Source organism: Mchenga conophoros, linkage group LG20, assembly GCF_057382185.1.
Source record: "Mchenga conophoros isolate Kocher_MC1m ecotype Shallow Benthic linkage group LG20, M_conophoros_male_GT1.1, whole genome shotgun sequence".
Taxonomy (NCBI): domain Eukaryota; kingdom Metazoa; phylum Chordata; class Actinopteri; order Cichliformes; family Cichlidae; genus Mchenga; species Mchenga conophoros.
The window spans coordinates 33,658,580-33,676,179 of NC_140545.1; the positions used below are offsets into that span (position 1 = coordinate 33,658,580).

Below are 17,600 nucleotides of genomic sequence, written 5' to 3' on the forward strand. Positions count from 1 at the left end.
TCTGTAACGCAGATTTATATTTTTATAACATTAAAACAAAAACCTCAGCTCATAATTTGATTTAACAGTTAATTCAAATAAACATTTAATGCTTACACAATTTAGGAACCAATATATGTTACAAATACAAGTAGATCTTAATCCTGAATCATTCAGTGGCTTTAATTCAATTTTTGTCAAAGTTTAAAGCCAAATTTCTGACAGACATTCGTATTGCAGTGGCATTCATCCTGGTCCCTCTGTGCCTGTGGGAGCACTCCTATACAAATGTTCCAAAATGAAATTCAGAGTAGACAAGGAACTGTTCCCATCAGTATCCACATGTAGACTGAGGTATAAACAACATCTTTGACTGCATTATGGAGTTTCGATACAACAATAACTACTAATAATTATTTGATGCTAGCCACCTGATCACTTTTGGTTTTATGATACTGCAGCCATCCTGGTGTCAGTCAGAAGTCATGTGAGTCTGATAATGACCACAGTTAACAAAAATGAACATTGTGCTGTATTCAGGAGTACTTTAAGCTAGGACTGATTTTATTCATACCATAGTCCGTGAGAGTCTAGGTCTATTTTCTCAGTCTACCAAGAAACTGCAAATATGAAGTCTTCTTTCATTTTTGCAGTTACTGGAGTCGCCCCCTGGTGGTCATTAAAAAGAATAAGACCTTACTTAAACCAGCATGCTACATTTATCCTTTACTTACAGTCTGTGCCTCTCAGTCACCCCCCACCCTGCCACTCAGAGGTCATTATGATTAACATCATCACTTGTTGATTTGTTGAGAGATTGCATTAAGCTAGACCACTGAAGTTCAAAAACATTTAGGTCACTTCAGTAAGTCGGTGCTTTTGAAAGATAGTTATATTTTTAAGTTAAAGTAACATTGATTGCATTTAGTGGAATGATTCATTTAAAAAAATTGGCTCTTTATAAACTTCATTAACAACAACCATTTGCAAAAAATCATGTTCCTTTAATAAACTGTTGTACTCGTTTCCCTAAAACATGAAGAATTGTCGTGTGTCAAGACTTTTGCACAGCACAGTATCTTAAACAACCGTCACCCTGGTGTTCCAGCAGTACTCATCATGCAAAGTCACTGTTTAATCAATAAATAAAACCTCTAACAATCAGCACAGCTGGAAAGTGTGGTGCCGATTAAAGACACCACTTATGACTTCCTGCTATGGTGTGCACTACGCCCTTCACAGAAGAGAAGACACAGGCTTTAACCCGACCTGGTGCGTGCTGACCAAGAAGACAAGAAGTCTGCAAGAACCAAATGGTGCTGCTCATGAAGGGAGTAGTGTGTACAGGTGGTATGCTGTATTCATTTTATTCATTTTGAGGGGGAAGTTTTTACTGCATGGAGCTGTTGACCATGACGTCATAATTAAACCCATAAATGCTGATGTGCCAGACACTCATCAGTGTGTGCAAGCATCTCTGGTTAGCATTTTAACTCACTGGATTTGAATAAAAACAAACAAACAAACAAAAAAACCCTAAAACACTACGTACTCCCCTAAAGATATTACATAAAAATCACCTGTGAATTTAACGTCATATTAGCTCAAACATACTTTTCTGTCAAAACAAGGGCTTTTCAAAGTGACCCCAAATCTCAGAGTGGCAGTTTTTAAGTCAAAGGACAAACAATAAATTCTTGTAGCAATTAGCAGCATCATTTCAAACAGACTTGCAGGTGTGTCAGGATGGCACAGATCAGACAAATGAGTTGGAGAACACACCCAGCCCTTATATGACCTCCCCGCCCCTTCCCCTTCTCAAGATAATTTGGGCTGAAGTGACTCTAAAGAGGTAAAACCTCCAGCTGTTCCTAGATATGGTGGTTTATAGGCTTTATAAATACAGGAGAAGGTTTAAAGTGAAACAGATAAAGAGTAGAAAACATTTAAAACAACCAATCACACGCATATCTGCCAATGAGGAACCTGGAAGGTGGGGTTTTACGTGTGGTCATGTGGTATCCCTGGCAGAGGGAAGATTATGTCATGGCTTTCAGGTGGCACAGGTTTCCCTGACCTTTGTGCAACAATGGCAACAGGCTATGTCTGCTGGTTTGGTGTGTGTGTCATGGAAATGGCAACAGATGGAAATGGGCTGTTAATTCTGTTTGAATCAAATGAGCTAGCTGAGCTCCAGTTAGGGCTGAAAGACGGATTTTGAGTGAGTGATCCTTTCCATCCTTCCATCCTTCCTTCCTTCCTTCTTTCAACTGGAGCTCATCCTTCAGTCAGCCAGCAGAGGGAGCTCAGACCACATCAGACTGGGTCAGACCTGTCACTCCACACAGGTAGGTACAATAGTGACACATTTTGTTTCACAGGTAGGCCCTTGTAATATTTTATGCTACATGTTTTTGTAATGTTATTTTACAGTGGTGGGTTTTGATCCTTTGTAACAAACCCAACCTTCAAACAGAGTTTGGACTTTTTCAAGATAAGATTGGGAAACTCTGAAGGATCTCAGTAATATGCATGTCTCTAACACAGACTGGGCAGTTGAAAAAATTCAGTCTGCATTTCATCCATACATTTGATGTCAAGACAACACTTGGAAGCTACTTTTCTGATGAGAATAAAAATATAAATTTATACTGCAGCATCCCCTATTTTAGCTGTGAGTTTATGCATCTCTTCGTTTAACCACCAGGGTTGCTTCCAGGATTTTAGTGGGTGGGGGACCAAAAAGCATTCAAGGGGGAAACTCACTGAAAGCTCCAGGAGTTCTAAGGCACACAGCTCCTTATTCTATCAACACGCATTGAGAAAAATGTTTGCCCTGTAACAATACGGTGACCACACTAAAACACATTTAACACAAGATAATGGAGGTGACCAAAATGCAGTTTAGTTGCAACAATAAATACATCAGATTTCATTTAATATAGTCTGTACCTGCCCATGGACCGCAGGCAAAATGAACCAGTATCTGCATTTATTAAAAGGTATCTTTTTCCTGATGACAATGATGTTTCCGTGACAAATAGAAAATAAAATCAATGAAATTAAAAGTAAAAAATGTCCCACATATCCTTTGGTTTAAGTTCATTTTTACAACATGTTTTTGAAGCAGTGGACAAAGCCACTCTGAGAATTAACATACACCTATATTATTTATCATCATATATTTACAAAGGTGCATTGTTCAGATTCCTTTATTAGCATCCACAGGCACAGCCATCTATCCTCACATGCATGTTTTCAAAAACAAACAAACAGATGAGCATAATGCGACTTAATGAAGAAGTAAAATAGTCATAAATAATTCACACAGCGTCAGGTAGGAGATCAAAGCCACAGTCTCTTTCTCTGAATGAGGCCTGCTGCAGGAAAGCTGCCGTGTTTATACCATGCTGTTCTGCACTTTGGGACTCGAAGCCGTGTCCAGAAGGAAGAATGACGCGAGCTGAGGCTGCAAGTCGACAAGTAAAATTGATCCAGCCGGTCTGGGTCCATCTGGGATTCACCAATCAGCCTGTTTGAATGAGAGAGTTTCTGCTCTTTACAGATAAATATTTAAACTATGACACAGAGGAAAGCAGAGTCAATATAAACACTATAATAATGAATAATTGTCCAAAATATTTAGAATACCATAAAATTTCAGCCCACACAAATATATCAACAGCAGTGATCACAAAACGGTGTATAACTGAACACAGTAGTGAGATCTTTAACCAGGTCTTCCCATTAACACCTGACCTGTCCAGAGGTTCAGTCAATGAGCTCGTCAATAGCTTCAATGCTAACATGTTAAATGTAATGGACACTATTGCTCCCATTAAGGTGAAGGTTATCTCTGGAAGGAAAAAGTCTCCATGGAGAAACTCCACACTGCTGAAAAATGAAAAAAGAGAGTGTAGGAAAGCTGAGCGCAGATGGAGAAAAACAAACCTCCAGGTTCACTATGACATCTATAAAGAGAAACTTCACAATTATAATTTACAACTGAGGAGTGCAAGGAGGTCCTACTTCTCTGACATCATCACCAAAAACAGTCATAATGCTCGGGTCGTATTTGCTACAGTTGACAGGCTAACAAACCCTCCTGTGCCAGTGGCAGCTGAATTTCGACAATGGCCTGCAATGACTTCGCCAAATTCTTCACAGAAAAAATCCAAAGACAAGCAGTTGGTACATCAACAGCAGATCCAGGATGTGTACTGTGTCCACCGAAAAACTGTTTAAACACCATGAAACAGTTTCAACCTATTAACAGCAAAGACCTGGAGGACATCTTAGGTCAACTGAACTCCTCCTCCTGCTGTTTAGATGTCCTGCCAACAAGTTTTTTCAAAAAGGTCTCAAAGACTTTGGAGTCAGACCTGTTACAGATCGTCAACTTTTCTTTAATGTCAGGTGTGTTTCCAGAACCACTAAAAACTGCTGTAATCAAACCTATACTGAAAAAGGACAATCTTGACAAGACACAAATGAACAACTACAGGCCGATCTCAAATGTCCCATTTTTAAGTGAGATCATTGAAAAAGCAGTTTCTCAACAACTCAATTACTTCTTAAAACAGAATAACTAAATGTATTCTGTTTTAACTAAAAGTAAAATGATTTTAAAATAGATTCTATATTCATTTGGAAGCCAGTGTAAGGAGGTCAGAACCAGATTAATATGTTCAAATTTTCTTTTACCAGTTAAAAACTGTGCTGCAGCATTCTGCACCAGTTGCAGGCGTGACAGAATGGCCTGGCCAGCCCCTGTTAAAAGGGATTTGCAGTAATCCAAGTGTGAGGTTATAAAAGCATGGATGACAGTTTCCAAGTCGCGCCTGGGGAAAAAAAGGCTTAACCTTCGACAGACGTCTGAGGTAATAGAATGAAGATTTGAGCACTCCTTTTTCGTGGCCATCAAAACTAGATGCAGTGTCGATTTTTACCCCAAGATTAGTAAGGGTGAGGGGTCAGAACAGCAAAGTCAACATCTGGTGTACCAGAGGAACAATTGGGACTGAAAAAAAAAGAGATATAATGAAAACAGTAGTGGTCCAAGAATAGATCCCTGCGGTACACCCCATGGCAGAGTGGCCGCAGAAGCCGAACCCAAATTAACACAAAAGCTCCTGCTAGAGAGATATGATTACCAAACACATTCCACCATCTGACCCTTAACACACGTGACCTCTTGTATATGACATTTTCTATTAATCAGTGATCATATCATTTGTATTAGTTAGACTGAAGACGAGACTCATCGCATTATTTAAGAAAATTATTCAGGACTGGGACACGATTGTTCTCATTATCCTAATGATGCTCTGACACACATTTGTGTAGAGGATAAATAATAAGGGAGAGAGCACACGTCCCTGTGGACATCAGACTGGATCTTATTATAATACAAGAAAATCTATCTGTCCACAGACGACTCCTATGTGATCAGGAGTTGAGCAATCACATTAATATCAAATATTATCAGGTCATCACGTTGCCTGGCAAACACCTACCAACAATTGATCTGTTTGTAGTTTATGAACCTATTCCACCTTTAAGCAGGGTATCGTTTTCATTTCGCCACAAAAACATCTTGGTAAATATTAAATATACTTACTTTGGATATCAGTATCAGAATTACATCACATCAACTAACACAGTCTTTATTCGTGGACTGTAGCGTGGCCATGTGTGCACTAGTTAGTTAAAGTGTCAAGAATCCACAAGAATTTTATTTAGGTTGAAATGTTTTAAGAGTCTAACTTAAACTAGAAATGAAAGTATGAGGCCAAATTTCACTGAAGGGTGAACAAAACTAGCAAAAGCAGTTTCCTTTTTTTTTTTTTTTTTACAAAGTTATAAACTTCCTGGTACCGGCTGAACTCCTCTGACTGTAGTTTCTTACCTACGGTGGTCCCTAGAGACAAAGCACTTACAAATTCCAAAACACATGCAAACTCTGAAACACAACGGAAGTGCTCCAGGACACTAGGGGCCGTGATGAGCTTTTGTTACCTAGTAACTACACAAGCCAGGAAGTACCTGTGTCCACTGTACCATCTGGGAACTCTTCCTGTTTAGCACTCGTAATAACACAAACACTAAATCCTGCTTTTCTGGTGCTGTTTTGTAGCAGTGTCTACACCTGAGACTGTCACCTGTCTGTCTGTCCTGCACTCTCTCTCTGTTTCTTTCTCTCTGATTGTGGAATAAAAGTATGAACATGTGTTTATAAGTTACACTTGTGTTTGAATCCTGCAGCTTATCACACATTTGATTTCCATGTGTGACAACTGCAAGTGTCCAGAGTGAGGACAGACTGAGGGACCCACTGCTGCACATCATCTGTGAGGCTTTGCAGCCCTGATGATCCACCAGGACAAACTCAGCAGTGTGTGAGGAAGAGGAGGAGGAAGAGCCAGCAGCAGCTGACAGATGGAGAGAATAGACAGACTGTTCCCTGTTTGTGAAGGACTGCTAGGAAAGTTTAAAATAACTAATTGTCTGTCCTGAATCAGTCTTATTAGGTAATGTTCAAATAATGTTATCATCCCAGTGTTTTCAGTGTGGGAGAAAGTACTCAGGGCCTTCAAGTTACACACTATGAAAGGCAGCAACAAGTTTAATATTCAGAAACCTAAAGTATGTATCAGCAGCAGAATGGAGCTAAAAATAAATGTTTGTTTCAGTTCTATGAAGCTTTGAGTATTTTGGATCAGTAGCACTGCTGTGTTTGTTGCATCATATTGCTGTAACTGTTTATATGCTTTATATATTCTGAGCTAAGTTGATCTATAGTGTTACATCATATTCTATAAGGATGTTATGTGTTTGTAGACTTTCTGCCCAGTTTGACCCATTTAGCAGACGTCAGCCTGTTTAAGGCTCTGATATCTATTCTGTATGACTTAAAGCAGTTATGACATGGTCTGATTTTCTCACCCAATAAAGGAATATTTAATATATCAGTCTACTCTTCATTCTATCAGAAACAGTTTTCACAGCTTGTACATTTTCTTTTTATACATATATGTAAGCAATGAGCCAAATGTAATGTAATGCCAACATATTAAACAAACAATATTTGTCTGTTATGTATAATACATCTATACACTGTCAAAGATACTTGTCTTTGAGTGAAGATTTAAGGTGATAGGTAATATAAATAAATGCAACTTGAATCTTTGACCCAGAGTTCAAGCTCACTGCTGTAATATATCCTGTAATATATATATATATATCTATATATATATGTATATGTATATATATATATATATATATATATATATATATATATATATATATTCATTACCACAGTGAGATGACTTTAGTCTCATGAACAACATTAGCTAATTGTTATTTACTAGCTAATATTAGTTAGTATCAGTTCAGTACAGAAATGAAGCCCAACAATCATGTTTTACAGTCCCATGGTCTCAGCCTCAGATGCTCAGCTAATCAAAGTTATGTCATAAAAAATGAATGACCAACAAAACATTTTCTCTCCTTCATTTCTGTCAAACAATGCTGCATGAAACGTTTCTCGCGGTTAGTATCATGGTTGCTAGGCAACCTGAACAGCGCGACGGAGGCTAGACCGTCCCATTTCACAAGCCTCTCACTTCCGCACTTCTCGTACTACGTACTACGCACCGTACGTAGTACGCGTAGTGCGCGTACTTCAAGCGTGCGGTCTCTTAATTGGGACACAGCCCCTGAATTGGGACACAGCCCATGTGTTTGCAACAAACTTGCCGTTTATTTTGCAAATCGAGCTCAACACTGCCCCTAGCGTCCTGCAGCACTTCTGTTGTGTTTTGGAGTTTGTAAGTGTTTTGGAGTTTGTTCATGCTTTGTCTCTAGGGGCCACCGTACTTACCAGATACTTTCGCATTGAATAATTTGCAGAAAAATGTTAGATATAGATTGTTGTACATCCTGCTGTATATGTTCTGCATTTTTATATGCTGTGAGTTTGCATGAGTGCCAACTGGGTCAAGTCTCTCTCGAATAAGATAAAACAAGTTGTTTTAAGTGTGCTGTCTTACAGTATTGTGCACTGGGTATGAATATTAACACAGAAGAGTCCGGCAGTAGGTTGTTTTCAGTCTTTATTTGAGGTAAATGAAGGTTCAGACAGAGCTGTTTCTCAGCTGAACATGGTAGTTTAATGTCTGAGGGCGTTGTGAGGAGAAAATCCAGGTGTGGAATTAAAAGCCCTTAACTGCTGGGAAACTGTGCAAACTGTTGGAAAGAAAAAAGAATGGAAAAAAAGAGAAAAAGACGAAAACACAAAAGTTCAGAAGAGACATAAACACCACTGGACTGCTGGCCGGCACGAATGAAACGGAAATCCCGTCCTTTCTGTGAAAGTCAATAAAAAATATCAAACATCTGAAATAAGAAAAGCTGAATACATCAAACAAACACACTCCTGACAAATAAAAAAACAAACAAAAGCAAAGTCTTTTCAGGTCTTTGTGTGTAGATAAGACTTTCATTAAAACACGTTAATGAAACATGAGAAATAAAATGTTCCCCACAGCTGTACGAATCACAGAGCACATCCTTCAACAGCAACATCAAACACATCAACAGTCCTGATACAAAACCTGTGACTGTGAAAACTAAATGAAGCTCAGCTTATGCTCCACTTATTTATGCTTCTTCATCACAAGCGTCTCGTTCCCAGCCTCAGTCACATTTTCCTTACTCACTGCACAAACCTATCAATGGAAGTTCAAGGATACCTCTCCTTTGACTTTGACACATTAAATTTTAAACTTTTTCCCTTAATTCTTCCATATTTATAATTTTACTTCAATTCCTCTTTTCTTAAATTCATGTTTACAAAAACATACAAATGGATTATTAATTACACTGACATATAGGTGGAGTTTTGACATGAGCACTTGGAAAAATAAATAAATGCTATGGAAGAAAACAATGTTTTTATTTCTGCATCTTCTGAAGAAAAAATTATTCTGCCACGAGAACTTTTTTGATCAACAATTTCAGCAAAATGTTAAAAGATTTATCCAGTTTATACGTTAACCTCTTCTTTCTGCTATCATTCAAATGATTAAATCATCTGCTAACAAGATGGGAACACAGCTAGCTCGTATTCATTTGCTTCAGTTGCTTTATTTTTATTAGCATTATTGTGTTACTGCATAAACCTTGCCTTCTCATTACCAGCTCATCGGCTTCATTCAGAGACTGCATTAGAGTAGCTTTATCAATACTGGCCATTTTTAAGTGCCTTAAGCCTAAAGAGGGGCAGCACCAGTGCTGGTGAACTGTACTGCCGCTAATTGTTTGGTGTGTCTGTTGTTTAAAGATATCCGTGAAGTTACACGGATTAAACTTTATCTGACTGTGACATTATATAACATAAACTAAAGACAGAAAGTAAAGACAAGCAAAGGTACTGAGTATTAGCTAGCGCTAAACTAAATCTGTACGCAACCGTTAGTGGTTAGCAGAAGTCAGCACTTAGCTTAGCTACCCAGCAACTTGCTAATCTTTATTAAATTATGACATGTATTATAGAGTTTTATAAGTATATAGTAAGTATACATGATAGTGGTTGTATAATTTAGTATCTGACAAAGTATTACATGCCAATTTTTTATCAGAAGTTCCAGTTTGCATTTTAGGCTAACAACAGCATAATGCTAATTCTTAATCAGCTGGTTAACTATGGTATTAAATGTATCTGAACTCATAACCTTTTGTGTATTTTCTGTGTCTAAATGTAACATAAAATGCTGAGGTGCTTTGCAGTTGTCAATAGCTAAAACCTTTGTGATAAAATAATAGTAAAAATTATATTATTAACATTCATTTATATTCTCTTTTGCTAGTTTACTCACAATTTAGTTAAAATAGCATTTAAGTCTGACAAAAAACATTTAAAAATGTATTCGTGTTATGTCACTAAAATTGTATCATATTCAAATTTTATCCTTCTAATGTCCACCGGGGTATAGAAGTATTACCCTATGGCTCTCTTAAATTATCATTACATACGTTCCTGATGGGTTTAAAGTAAAAAATGATATTGCAACAGGGTAGTCATTAATGCTCTGCTTGGCTTGCTTCAAGGCAAGTGGACGATGTCATTGAGGCTCTGTTCATCTTTCATTTACAGTCTATGGCTCTACATCGCACACCACTCCAACTGTCATGTGAAAAACTGCCTGCAGTCATTGAAACAATATGTAATAAGTATAATATCAGGACTTGTGTTTGGTTTCCTCTCATTTTACTACAGCACATTTTATCAGCAATACATATTTTCCATGCTCGCTGGCATTGGATCACTTTGAGCTGGCGGCGACGTTTTGGACAAACAGGTTGCAAAAGTGAAAAGTTTTATTTCTACTTTGTTGTTTGAGTCACTGGCACACATCTGAATTGATGCAGAGTGAACTGGAGTAAACCTGTTTAACCTTTTAAACCTTTAGAGAGACTTTGTCTCCGAAAAGGCCACCAAAAAATTCCCGGAGTCACCGGAAGCTGCTGTGTTGTCTGCCTAGGCCCTCCTGCCCCTCAGCTAGTCAGTGACTTGAGTGTTGGCAGGAGTCGCCTCTCAAGTCAACATTTTCTTTTTTTAAAAAAACCCTCATGTCCCTCTTTGTTTCTCATCTCATCCTTCTTTTTCTATTTTCCCACTTGCTTTCATTGTTTTCCTAACTTGTGACATTTTTAACCCTTTCTTAACATTTGTTCTTCCTTCCCTTCTTCCATTTGTCCTTTGTATCCAGATTTCCATCCTTTTTTATTTTCTTCCTTCTCCCTTGATTTCGTTCCTTCTCCCGATCCCTCCATACTCTTCATCCATCCTTCAACAGTGACCTCGATCTCTCCTCATTCACCAAAACTTTAAATTAACTACTCCCCGACTCCTTCCTCTAACTGGTTTGGTGTCCTGGAAGTCACATTCTAAACATGGCTCCTGCTGATTGCAAATGTCCCATCTCCATCTTTATCCTGATTGGTCCAGAGCCTCAGAATGATGTCACACAGGTCATCTCATCAGCCAGCTCATCCTCGTCATGGCCTGTCCTGATTGGCTCCTCATCGCTATAGAGCGCAGCTTGGTCGCTGGCAGCGTTGCTGAGAAAGCTGTGGCTCCCTGAGCCAAGAAGGTCGCTGGCAGCCGACTCCATCTCATCCACTGTCATGTGGCACGCGTCAGCGATCTCCCTCTTCGCAAATGCCACAAACTTTGGATCTCGAGCGTAAAGACCGAGGCCCTCTGAGATCAGAACCTGCGCGGAGATTAACACAACCGGGATAAATCGCTGATTCTGGACACAGAAACTGATCAGAGATCAATCAGCAGTCAGTTCTTACCGCCTCCACCAGACTGTCAGCTGACCCTCTTTTCTCAGTGAACGGTGCTCCAAGGTGAGAGGGGACTCTGAGGGTTGTGTACGCCCTGTATGGGGGTGGAGCTGCAACACAATCACGTGACACATTCAGACACGGAGCGTGACCACAGGCCGTGGACACAAACTGGCCTGGAGGCCTGCTCCCTACCCAAGAGTATGCACACAGTTTGATGGCACAAACGCACAAAGAATCTAACTACAGCACTGACTTTGGATGTTACATCTCTGCAGTTACAGCACAGCAGATACACCTGTGCAACCTGCTGTACATGTGAGCGTTCTTTAGAGAAACGTTATTGATCAAGTCGGTAAATTTCTAATATCCTTAAAAATGACAAAAAGAGGCCGTTCTTTTTGTCAGGGGTCTACGTGTAGTGTCAAATAATCTTAAAATTTTGATGCACCTTTTCCCTCCACAAATGATATCAAAGGGCACAGACGGTTTCCCTCTGTGCCCACTCTGGTCCTCCGCTGCTCCACCACTATGTGTCCTCTGAACTTGGGCCAGCAGCATTAGCATTCAGGCCCTGCACAGGAGGCAGGCCTGTAACTGTGCCAGAGCTGCTGTCAGTTTATGCTTTGCTGACCTGCTAACTGCATCTTTCTCCCAGAGGCTGTCTGCGGTTACTGCCAGAATAACAGTTTTCACTGCCTAATTAAAAAAGAGGAGGAGGATACATTTTCAAGTTCAACTGATTTCTGAAATTCAACCTGATGCCGCAACACTGTCTAGAGTTTGTGTGTAAAAACTATCTTAGTGTGCATTTGTTCGTCCCTCTTACCTGATGTCCCCGCAGGGCCGCCGTACCAGGCTGGTCTGGGTGCCGCACCTGTCACGCTGACACCTGATGGATGAGAAAGGTGCGACTTTAAACCACAGGAACACGTTTACAGTGCGGCTAAAATCAACAAAAATGTGGTGTCCTCACCTCTTCCTGCTCCTGCCTTCTTTATTTCACCCGCAGGTCCTCCTCCTCCTCCCCAGGGTGGGCTTCCTTCCTCCTCCACCAGGATTAGAGGAGCATAGAGGAGGCGACCGCGGCGAGGGCAAGGGTTCGCCCAGGATGCCGAGGAGGCCGCCATGGAGCGACCGGAGGAGTGACGAGACTCGAAGCTGTTGAACGTTTGCTGAGGAGAGGAGAGTGTTTGATTTCACTGAAGAAGAGAGATTTGTGTGTGTGTGCTTGCTGTGTGTTTTACCTGTGTGCACGTGCGACGCGGCGGCGATGTCGGGTGGTAGGTCCCGGGGATCGGTAGGTCGTCGCTGCTGCCCTGCCTCCTCAGGCACTGGATGTTAAACGACGGCTTCCGACCTGATAAACAAAAAACTCATATGAGGTGTGATGATGCAGTTACGCTGCAGAGAGGATTCTGGGACATCGTGTCACCTGTGGGTGTGGCAGGAAGTAGGCGTCTTCTGGTCGTCCTCCTCCCCTCGCTGTAGCCATTACCATAGCTACTGTTGGTATAGGAGGCGTGGCCATCGTAATGGTCTCTGTACAGAGGAGGCTCATCAGGATAATGTCTGCAAACACACAAAGGAAAATGAATCGGTCTTCCACTATGTCGATGTGTGCCCTCCAGAAATGTCAGTCGCCTCTGAGGGTGACATCAAAGCTAACGTGTACCTTTCTCTGGAGGTGATGCTGTCATTGTCTTCTTCTCTGCTGTAGTAACCCTGCTCGCCACAAGCCTCCATGTCTCCGTTCCTCCACAATCTGTCCCGTGAGTCCCTTCTACAGGTCACAGAAAGTGTCAAATTAAGTCAGGTTATTTAGAAGCATAATTAAAAACATTTAACTGTACAGCTCATAGAATAAAATGAGATAACATTAGAGCAACACAACATATTAAAATACACAAAAAGAGTAAAACCATAGAAGTAGAAAGCAGCCAGAATAAATAAAGATACTGATGGCTGCCAGTACTACCCCTCACCTCCTTCTTGAGTTATTGCCTTCACAAGATCTTCAGAAAACTTGACCTCTGACCTTGAGCTCAACGTCACACTTAAAGTGCACTTATGGTATCAGTTTGAAAATCCTACGTCGCCTCATTCTCGTGTTCACGCAGCTGGGTGTCCACGCTGTCCCGCGCAGTGATGACAACATCCCATCAGCCTTTTACAGCTGAGGCATAAAAATGGGTTAAAACTTTTGGTTTTGTTGAGGTCCTGAAGGGAAGGTGCAGTTTATTCCACTATGTAGGGGCTTTTGCCATAAAGACTCCATCAGCTCTGTGAGCTATAATGTGGACCTTAGGTCAGGTTAGGAGCATCTGCTCAGCAGACCTCAGTGGGAGTGTGCAAAGTTAAAGGATGAGAGAGGTGAGGAGGTCACAACCCACAGGAGAAAGCCAATATGGTAAATTTGTAGTCTTGCTTGCATGAGCCAGTTGAGAGTGCAGCAGTGACCAAGCAGTGACAGACGACACTTGAAGGAAAACTGATCTCAATTTCTCTCTAAAGGGTTTCTTATTGATCTGTAAGGGGCTGGGGCTGCCACCACCTGGAGGGGGGGGGACTGTAATTGGCTGTCACACCTGTAAATGCCACGTTTCCTTAGTGGTTTCCGTTGTGTGACCACCTACCTTCGTTTGGAGTATGACGGTCTTTTGTGGCCGTGGTCCAGCAGGCCGTTCTTCACGGATGAGCGGCGGTAGGGATGTCGATTAATGGATGACCTCACGCTGTCTCCCCAGCGAAGATGTTCGTCGTGATCGCTGCCGTTTGCCATCTTGGTGAGAGACCCGACCCGGTGTATCAGACCTCCGTTAGAGACGCTGCCGTCACCCACAACACCGCCCTGACCTGCAAAAGAAGGTGAGGTTGACACACTAAGTGTCATGTAATCACAACTGTTTTCCTCATTTACATTTTAAATCCTTTTGTGTTGTTACATGATGCAGCCTGATGATAACGAATTAACTGGTCATTTACCAGTAGGTGTCAGTAAAGAGCCACGTCGATCTTTCTCTGCATAACCATTTTCAGCCTGCAGGCAAAATACAAACTTAATCTCTTTTAAAGGCCCATTCAAGTATTTTCTAAAAAGAAAAAGTTGAGAAGTTTGTCAGACGCTTAAGTGTGTAAATCTGAATAAAGACCTTATATGCAGAATTCTCCTCCATCTCCTCGTCCTCCATCATGGCCTCCTCCTCCTCCTCCAGGTCTTCGTTCAGAGCCAGGCGCATCTCTGGACCCAGATCCTGCAGAGTCTTCAGACCAGCTTTACAGAGCTACACGGAAACACAAAAAAAAAATGCATGAAGACATACTTGTTGTAACAGCATCATACACAAATACACATCCCAGTTTCTTTCCTAAAGGCATCTTCAAGCTTTGGTTGGACTCTAATTCAGTTTAAGAGCTCTCAAAAGCATCACAACTGACGACCGAATTAATGAGTGACTCTGAGCACTCCTCAGGTGATGGGAGAACAGAGATGAAGGATAAAATATAAACAAACAAAAACAAGACTGGTACAGACCTCAGCTTCATCCATGGACCCTCTAAATTTTCTCTAGGAGCTTTCCCATCCATCCATCATCGTGTAATTATTCCAAATTGTGTTAGCAAGCGAAACAGGTATTCCAGATGTGCTTTCCCCAGCAACATTTTCAAGATCTTCCTGAGGTGCTCCCAGGCTTAGAGGAGCTATATAATCTCTCGGGCGACCTCTGGGTCTTCTCAAGTGTCTCCACCAAGTTGGGCATGTCTGGAAAACCTCCAAAGATGTCCAAGAGGAATTTTTATCAGTTACTCGCACCACCTGAATTTACTGAATTTCCCGGAGGAACCCACCCGAGGGATTAATAAAGTTTCATTTAATCTAATCACCTCAACTGGGTTCTTTCTATTTCAAGGAGCAGCAATTATATTCCAAGCTACCTATGGATGTCTTAGCTCCTCACCTCATCTCTAAAGTTGACCGACCCACCCTACACATGAAACTCATTTCAGCCACTTTTATCCTCAGCGTTATTTTTTTAACTACCCACATCTCATGATGGTAGGTCAGTGCTGGGATGCAGATTGACTGGTAAACTGGAAACTTTGCCCTCCAGTTCAGCGCTCTCCTCAGCAGGAAATGAACATCACAAACTCTTGGGTTAATCTCATGCTTTACCTTCACATTACTCACAAACAAGACCCCAGGACATTTAAACTCTGTTGTTTGGAGCTTTGGTTTCTTCAGTCATTAAAAAAGAACAAAAACATGTTGGGTTACTGCTGCCTGTCTTATATGGCCTGATACTGTTGGTCTGCATCTTGCCGCTTTGCAGCCTTCTGTCAGTAAATAGACAGACAGACCTGGACAGCAGACTGGTTGGGTGAGTCGTTCTCTCCGGTCAGATCTCCCTTTTCTTTCCTCCTCCTGAACTTCCTGAAGTAGTCTTGGATGAGGAAAGTGGCATAAAACTTCCCAACAGTTACTTCCTCCTCTGTGGATGGAGAAGAGAGAGTTCAGTCTGCAGTACTCCTGCTGAGACTTGCAGTAACAGTACTACCTCGTCGTGTGAGCAGCAAGAGTACCTTCATGTGGCGGTATGACTTCGTCCAAAAGTTTTGGCTTCATTCTCTTCCAGATCTTCTTGATGATCACCCTCAGCTCTTCGTTCTCCTGCTCAGGGATACCTGGCAAGAGGTAAATCCGATAAAAGTTATGGCTAGGCTACTGTGTTTACAGGCTTGTGGCTTATTAACAGGGACCCATTTCTATTTTTGTATTGATTCAATGATTTTAAGAACTCAATAATACAGAGAAGCTAAAAGATGACCAATCAATCAATTTCACTATTTAAAATTACTGCATAACAGCATCCTTTATGAAGATACACTTTCATTTATTTAATTTAGTCTGCAAAGCAAACAGCTTCTGCAACTTTGAATTAGTCCATAGAGAGATGAAGTTTTGCTGTCACAATGCCTAAACTGCGACACAATGGTTCAGATCTGTGTCTGTTTGGTTTATTGTCACATTCCAGAAAGATTTACAGTGGGGCAAAAAGGTATTTAGTCAGCCACCGATTGTGCAAGTTCCCCCACCTAAAATGATGACAGAGGTCAGTAATTTGCACCAGAGGTACACTTCAACTGTGAGAGACAGAATGTGAAAAACAAATCCATGAATTCACATGGTAGTATTTGTAAAGAATTTATTCGTAAATTAGGGTGGAAAATAAGTATTTGGTCACCTCAAACAAGGAAAATCTCTGGCTCTCACAGACCTGTAACGTCTTCTGTAAGAAGCTTTTCTGTCCCCCACTCGTTACCTGTATGAATGGCACCTGTTTGAACTCATCATCTGTATAAAAGACACCTGTCCACAGCCTCAAACAGTCAGACTCCAAACGCCGCCATGGCCAAGACCAAAGAGCTTTCGAAGGACACCAGGAAAAGTATTGTAGACCTGCACCAGACTGGGAAGAGTGAATCTACAATAGGCAAGCAGCTTGGTGTGAAAAAAATCAACTGTGGGAGCAATCATCAGAAAATGGAAGACATACAAGACCACTGATAATCTCCCTCGATCTGGGGCTCCACGCAAGATCTCATCCCGTGGGGTCAAAATGATCATGAGAACGGTGAGCAAAGATCCCAGAACCACACGGGGGGACCTGGTGAATGACCTGCAGAGAGCTGGGACCAAAGTAACAAAGGTCACCATCAGTAACACACTACAACGGCAGGGAATCAAATCCCGCAGTGCCAGACGTGTTCCGCTGCTGAAGCCAGTGCATGTCCAGGCCCGTCTGAAGTTTGCCAGAGAGCACATGGATGATACAGCAGAGGATTGGGAGAATGTCATGTGGTCAGATGAAACCAAAGTAGAACTTCTTGGTATAAACTCAACTCGTCGTGTTTGGAGGAAGAAGAATACTGAGTTGCATCCCAAGAACACCATACCTACTGTGAAGCATGGGGGTGGAAACATCATGCTATGGGGCTGTTTTTCTGCCAAGGGGACAGGACGACTGATCCGTGTTAAGGACAGAATGAATGGGGCCATGTATCGTGAGATTTTGAGCCAAAACCTCCTTCCATCAGTGAGAACTTTGAAGATGAAACGAGGCTGGGTCTTCCAACATGACAATGATCCAAAACACACCGCCCGGGCAACAAAGGAGTGGCTCCGTAAGAAGCATTTGAAAGTCCTGGAGTGGCCTAGCCAGTCTCCAGACCTCAACCCCATAGAAAATCTGTGGCGGGAGTTGAAA

General features: G+C 41.4%; 1 protein-coding gene across 1 annotated transcript in view; it reads right to left on the reverse strand.

Annotated features, from left to right (window-relative positions):
• Positions 1–8,075: 8,075 nt before the first annotated feature.
• The window catches only part of cacna1fb (calcium channel, voltage-dependent, L type, alpha 1F subunit), a 47,412-nt gene continuing 37,887 nt past the window's right edge, over positions 8,076–17,600 (reverse strand). Inside the window, exons 40-51 of the mRNA XM_085260367.1 lie at positions 15,916–16,017; positions 15,694–15,824; positions 14,487–14,618; positions 14,320–14,374; positions 13,971–14,190; positions 13,010–13,117; positions 12,770–12,906; positions 12,582–12,694; positions 12,311–12,509; positions 12,164–12,226; positions 11,344–11,444; positions 8,076–11,258 (exon numbers count right to left, since the gene is read on the reverse strand). Coding sequence (XP_085116493.1) covers positions 10,995–11,258; positions 11,344–11,444; positions 12,164–12,226; positions 12,311–12,509; positions 12,582–12,694; positions 12,770–12,906; positions 13,010–13,117; positions 13,971–14,190; positions 14,320–14,374; positions 14,487–14,618; positions 15,694–15,824; positions 15,916–16,017 — 1,625 coding nt within the window. The 3' untranslated portion in view covers positions 8,076–10,994. The remainder of the gene's footprint in view (positions 11,259–11,343; positions 11,445–12,163; positions 12,227–12,310; positions 12,510–12,581; positions 12,695–12,769; positions 12,907–13,009; positions 13,118–13,970; positions 14,191–14,319; positions 14,375–14,486; positions 14,619–15,693; positions 15,825–15,915; positions 16,018–17,600) is intronic.